This window comes from Nicotiana sylvestris, chromosome 2, assembly GCF_000393655.2.
Source record: "Nicotiana sylvestris chromosome 2, ASM39365v2, whole genome shotgun sequence".
NCBI classification, from domain to species: Eukaryota; Viridiplantae; Streptophyta; class Magnoliopsida; order Solanales; family Solanaceae; genus Nicotiana; species Nicotiana sylvestris.
This window is the reverse complement of record NC_091058.1, coordinates 199,783,704-199,790,221: the sequence shown is the minus strand read 5'-3', so window position 1 is coordinate 199,790,221 and position 6,518 is coordinate 199,783,704. Positions and strand designations below refer to the sequence as shown.

The window sequence follows — 6,518 nt, the reverse complement described above, 5'->3', positions numbered from 1 at the left end:
TGATGGAGTGATGAGTTCGAGAGTCGAGTGAGGTCCCGCCGAGGCTCCGATCTGTGGTCCTGTTATTACATCAAAATCAAAATTTAAAAGACTAACTAAGCCTATCAGCTACGAGTTAAAAGATTCCTATCTATGAGTTTTCTAAAGCTTGATCTTGAGTCTTGGCTGGTTCTTCATGCAGACTCTGATCTGAATCTCGATGCTTGTTAGCTGCAGGTGATGGTTCATTCTTCCTTAGTTTTTCGGATCAAGACGGGACATGTGAAGCTTGTGACTTCAATCATATCTTGAGCAATCCACATCCTTCTCTGCTTCTGCACTTTGAGTTCACTTCTTTTTCTTTTTCTTTTTCTTCTTTTTCTTTATTCTGGATTGAGACTTCTTCTTTTGTCACCTCAAAACTTGTGCCTCGAGGTAAAAAACCTATTCAGGCACCAAAACAAACAACGAATGAAATTTTTCTGCCCCAGTTTTCACTAGTAAAATTTCGTGAGTTATTGCAACAAAAATCTAAACTATTTCTTTATTGACAGCAATAAAATCAGGATTGTGTATCCCTGGGAGAAAAGAGATTAGGGAGTGGAGCCCTATATCTAAAATGAAATCAAATGGGGATCGGAGGTCCTAAGTTGAAAAAATTACCAGGTTATGCTGGCATCAACTAAGGAATGGGACCCTGTGCCGGAAAAGATTACCAGGTTATGGTGGCATCAGCTAGGGAGTGGGACCCTAGGTTGGAAGAGATTAACAAGTTATGCTGGAAAAATGACCGGGTTATGCCGAAAAGGTTCTCGGGTTATGCCGAGAAAGTCATCAGGTTTTGCAAAAATAAGAAAAAAAAGTCCACGGGTTATGCCAGGGAAGATCATCGGGTTATGCCGGAAAAGAGAAAAGTCCTCAGGTTATGCCGGGGAGGTCCACGGGTTATGCCGAAAAAGTTCATCTGGTTATGCCGAAAAAGAGAAAGGTCCTCGGGTTATGCCAGGGAGGACCACGGGTTATGCCGGGAAAGTTCATCGGGTTATGTCGGAAAAGAAAAAAAGTCCCCGGGTTATACCGGGGAGGTCCACGGGTTATGCCGGGAAAGTTCATCGGGTTATGCCGGAAAAGAAAAAAAGTCATCGGGTTATGCAGAGGAGGTCCACGGGTTATGCCGGGAAAGTTTATCGGGTTATGTCGGAAAAGAAAACAAGTCCTCGGGTTATGCCGGGGAGGTCCACGGGTTATGCCGGGAAAGTTTATCGGGTTATGCCGGAAAAGAAAAAAATCATCGGGTTATTGCAGGGAGGTCTACGGGTTATGCCGGGAAAGTTTATTGGGTTATGCCGGAAAAAAAAAGTCCTCGGGTTATGCCGGGGAGGTCCACGGGTTATGCCGGAAAAGTTCATCAGGTTATGCCGGAAAAGAAAAAAAGTCCTCGGTTTATGCCGGGGAGGTCCACAGGTTATGCTGGGAAAGTCATCAGGTTATGCCGGAAAAGAGAAAAAGGGTCCTCGGATTATGCTGGAGAGGTCCACCGGTTATGCCGGAAAAGTCATCGAGTTATGCCGGAAAAGAAAAAGGTCCTCGGGTTATGCCGGGGAGGTCCACGGGTTATGTCGGGAAAGTTCATCGGGTTATGCCGGAAAAGAAAAAAAAAAGGTCCTCGAGTTATGCCAGGGAGGTCCACGGGTTATGCCAGAAAAGTCATCAGGTTATGCCGGAAAAGAGAAAAAAGGTCCTCGGATTATGCCAGGGAGGTCCACGGGTTAAGCCCGGGAAAGTCATCGGGTTATGCCGGAAAAGAGAAAAAGATCCTCGGGTTATGCCAAGGAGGTCCACGGGTTATGCCGAAAAAGTCATCGGGTTATGCCGGAAAAAAGAAAAGGTTCTCGGGTTATGCCGGGGAGGTCCACGGTTTATGCCGGGAAAGTCATCGGGTTATGCTGGGAAAGAGAAAAAGATCCTCGGGTTGTGCTGGGGAGGTCCACGGGTTATGCCAGGAAAGTCATCGGGTTATGCTGGAAAAAAGAGAAGGTCCTCGAGTTATGTCGGGGAGGTTATCGGGTTATGCCGGAAAAGAAAAAGGTCCTTGCATTATGCCGGGGAGGTCCACGGGTTATGCCGGGAATCAGCTAGGGAATGAAACCCTATAATGGAAAAGACTACCACGTTATGGTGGCAGCGACTAGGGAATGGGACCCTATGTTGGGAAAGACGTAGCTAGAGATTGGAGACCCTATGCTACCATTTTTTTTTTTTTGAATTTTTCTTCTTATCTTTTTTTGTTTTATTTGAGAAAAATGAGTAAAAATACGAGAAAGAATTTAGAGGAGACTTCCCTTTTGGATTGTTTTTTTTGCCGCAAAACTATTTCTAGCACTTGCGCAATTTCTGTTTGGTTGCACTTGCTTCTTACAAGGTTGCTTTGGATTGCACATGTTTCATGTTTTCAAACAAAGAACAATTGTTAGTTTTAAACGGTGGTTGGTTTTGTCGCCTTGATTGTTTTGATCTCTGCCCGGCTTCTTTGATGAAGATCTCAATTGCAACTGCTCGTTTCCTGTGGACCAATTTTATTTCAGGCCCTGAGAACCCCTGGTTTTTCCATATTTTGCCATGACTGTTGGTCGGTGGAACTCAACCCTTTCGACTTTATTTTGCCTTCGTAGGCCTTTCCTTTCTGACTTCCTTTTTTTCTTTTTTTTTCTCTTTTTTTCTTCTTTTTTTTTCTTTTCTTCGGAACATTGGGGAACTTTTGGCTCCTCGAACTTAACTGCAATGTCTAGTCGCGTGGGACTTAACCTTTCCAACTTTATTTCACTTTTGTAGGCCTTTCTTTTCTGGCTTCTTTCTTCCAACTTCAATTTCAGAGCATTTGGGGTACCTTGTCTTCTTCAACTTTTGCTGAGGCGGTTAGCCACGTGGGACTCAACCTTTTCAACTTCAATTGCCTTTATAGGCGCTTTAATTTGATTTTCTCCTTCCAAGAGTTTTGATTCAGGAGCATCGGCTACCATGGCCAGACGAGGTCGACTTGATGCACCTGCTGAGGCTGGGTGCCCTTTTTGCATATTAACTTGTATCAAATGAGAACCCTGTAAATCAGTCTTGACATCCCTTCTTTGTCTCAATTTTGGAACAGAGTTAGACCGAAAGGGGTTCAAAGAAAAACAAACAATAGAATGGACAATGAGTTTAAAACAAGAAGTGTCCTTTTTGGGGAAAGGAAAGAAGGACTTATCTGGAGTACATGCAGACTTCAATGAACATTACATGCTTTTTGGACTGGATGCCTGATCTGTGTAAACTGTCCGACTCTCAGAAATTCATCACAACTTTGCCTTGAAATTGAGGAACCTTACCAGGACTCTGTCGATGCCGACGTTTGTGAGGATCCTCTTTTCGATCAGGGGCGGCCTTTGCGGGTTTTCACGAGCTGACCTCACTCATTTCTCTTCTCACCATCACTTTATAGTGCTCTTTGCGAGTTTTCACTAACAAGACTCTCTCATTTCTAGTTTCTCTGCTTACTATCGCCTCACGGTGCCCGTGTGGATTTTCACCAATAAGAATCTCTCATTTTATTTCTCTCATTTTGACTGTATCGGATCCAAGTAACTGCATACTCCAATTTCGAACATCTCTTACTGATTGATCGGAAGGACTTGAATAGGATTTGGGATAAAAAGAATTTGGATCGAATTACAACTTTGGAACAATTCAGGCGGTATCATCACCGAACCATTGTAACTTCTGCCCTAGTTTCAACCTTTGGGGAAAGTTGGATTTTTATTTTGGTGTGATTGAACCCCTGAGAGAGTCTGCCTACGTATCCTTTCAGAATCAAGTCGAACGTAGTTCAGGGAACTTCATTTTTTGATTTTCTTCTGTTTTGTTTTCTTTTCTCTTTCTTTTCCTTTCCTTTTTCCTCTTGTTTTTTCATTTTTTTTCATTTCATTTTCTCTATCTTTTCTTCCCTTTTTTTCTCTTTTCATTTTTTCATCTTTCATTCATCATTTTTTTCAATAATAACTTCCATGTTCCAAAGAGGGTAGTCAAAGAAAAATAACCGGCTCAAAGGGTTTGCAAAGGGTTGAATATTTGGATATTAAGAAAGAAAGCCTTCTTCATCCCAACCGGAGAACATTAATGTTGTATAGAAGATCCAACATAGTACCTTTGTCTGCATTTGCATTGACGGTTGTTTCAAGGACATTTCTTCGATGTGTCCCAAGCACAACGCTCTCTTTTGGCAGTACTCTCGTTACCATGTATGGACCTTTCCAATCTGGAACCAATTTTCCTTCAGTTGTTCCAACTCTTTGTTTTATTTCTTTAAACTTATCTTCATTGCAATCTAATTCTTGATTCATTATTTCGAGGTCTGACAACGTTTCAGGATCTGGGCATGAAGTCCGTAAGCATGTCATGTTATTGAAATTTGCATTTAACAGAACTAAAAAGAGAATAAGAAAGAAAGATGACAAGATTAAGAAAAGAGACATCCTGGACAATGAAATATTAATTTCATTTGATTTTTGATTTTTTTTTATGTTTTTTTCAAAAAAAAATTGAAGATAGAAGGGTTTACATCAGAAGGTAAGACAATAAGGTAAAACATCTGTATCACACCCTGAGCTAATCCGGACGCAGAAAGGATAGCAAGACTGGCTACTAAGACTCCCATATGATGGGGAACTTTCAGGCTTGGCTACCATTATTTTTGCTTTTCTTCTGTCTCGGCAATGGCTTGGCCTTCAGTGCCGGATTAAATTCCTCAGCTTCACAAATCATTCCGACTATTGGCCCGATGTTGTGGGCAGGCAACAGATTGTTCATCACATCAGGAGCTTATTCATCTCGAAAAATGATTCTTTCAGCTTCAATCAGATCTTCAACTGCCCTTTTGAGGGTCCAACAGTCCTATGTATTGTGCCCCACTGCTCCAGAGTGGTATTTACATCTAGCATCAGCTCGGTGCGAGGGGAACTTGGGGTTTGGCCGGTTCGGGGCCACTGGCTGCAATAAATCTAGCCTGATTAGCTTTTGGAACAAGCTTGAATACGATTCACCAGTAGGGGTGAACTGGTTCTTTCTGAAGGCTCTCTTGGGCGAGGATTGTATCGGGGATCATTTGGTTGAGGATTATATGGAGCTTGGTAAGGATGGGCATTTTTGGGGGGTGGAGCTCGATTTTGTGGATAATGTTGTGGCCGCGGGTAAGGTTGTGCATTCATCACTGCATAGAGAGGCGGTGCCACGACATAAACAACATCTTGAAAGGGATAATAGTGTGGTGGGACCATAGGAGGCACATATGATTGGCTGAATGACCTTCGGGCCCCTCTCGAGCTTGAAATCATCATGGCTCCCTCTTCTCTCCCATTTCCATTCATCAAATCCTCTGAACCATTTTGAACATCTGGTGATGTGGCTTTCAAAGCAGCATGACTCAAGATTCGCCCTGTTTTCAAACCGCTTTCAACCATTTCCCCTATTTTGATAGCCTCAGCGAACGGCTTAGGCAGACATCATGTTCTGGAAGTAGTCGGCCTCTTGGTCCTGCAGAAAGATCGTGACCATTTTAGTTTCGTCCATTGGTGGCTTTACCCTGGCAGCTTGCTCACGCCATTTGACGGCATATTCACGGAAGCTTTCCTCGATTTTCTTTTCAAATTGGACAAAGAGTTTCTGTCGGGAGCGATGTCCACATTATAATGGAACTGGCGGACAAAATCTCGGGCCATATCATCCCACACGTGCCAATGGGTAATTTCTTGATCCGTATACCACTCAGAAGCGATTCCGGTGAGGCTTTCCCTAAAATAGGCCATTAGCAGCTCCTCGTTTCCACCAGCACCCCTTAACTGGTTGCAGTATCGTTTCAAATGAGCGACTGGGTCTCCATGTCTGTCGTACTTTTCAAATTTTGGCATCTTGAAGCCAACTGGCAAGTGGACATGGGGAAACATACAAAGGTCAGAGTATGAGACACTCTTTTGGCCACTCAGACCTTGCATGTTTTTCAGGCTTTGTTCCAAGCTCTTCATCTTCCGAGCCATTTCCTCTTTTATTGCTCCACCGAGAAATCATATTGCGGAGGCTGAGTGAAGGAGTACGAGGTCACATATTCTATTTCTGACTGAAGCTATGGACCCTGAAAGATGAACATTGGAGGCGGTGCCTTTGAAGCCGATGCCTGGGGGAACCACAGAAGGCATGTCAGGATCATTGGAGGGCATTGGAGGGTGCCCGCATGGGATAAGCCGGTTGGGCACAGGGGTATTGGTAAACTCACTTGACCTGAGATCAACTCAGGGAACCCAGGGATTGCACTTGGCGGTTCCCTACCATTAGACCAGGCGTCCCACATTTCCAATATGTGGAGACGCAATATCTTATTCTCTTCAGCAACTGCTGATTCTAGCTGCGAAATAATCGTTGTTGGGCTATCCTCAGGACCGATGATTGGTAGATTGCTTGCGGAGGCCATCTGTGCCTTTGGATTTTGTGAAGGAGGGGAGGCTACCAACAAA

At 43.7% G+C, this 6,518-nt stretch overlaps 1 protein-coding gene across 1 annotated transcript; it reads right to left on the bottom strand.

Moving 5' to 3' along the window:
• Positions 1-5,021: 5,021 nt before the first annotated feature.
• Positions 5,022-5,471, bottom strand: LOC138886146 (uncharacterized). Its single transcript, XM_070167182.1, has one exon. It carries the CDS (start codon positions 5,469-5,471, stop codon positions 5,022-5,024), a length of 450 nt encoding a protein of 149 aa, XP_070023283.1.
• Positions 5,472-6,518: the final 1,047 nt, after the last annotated feature.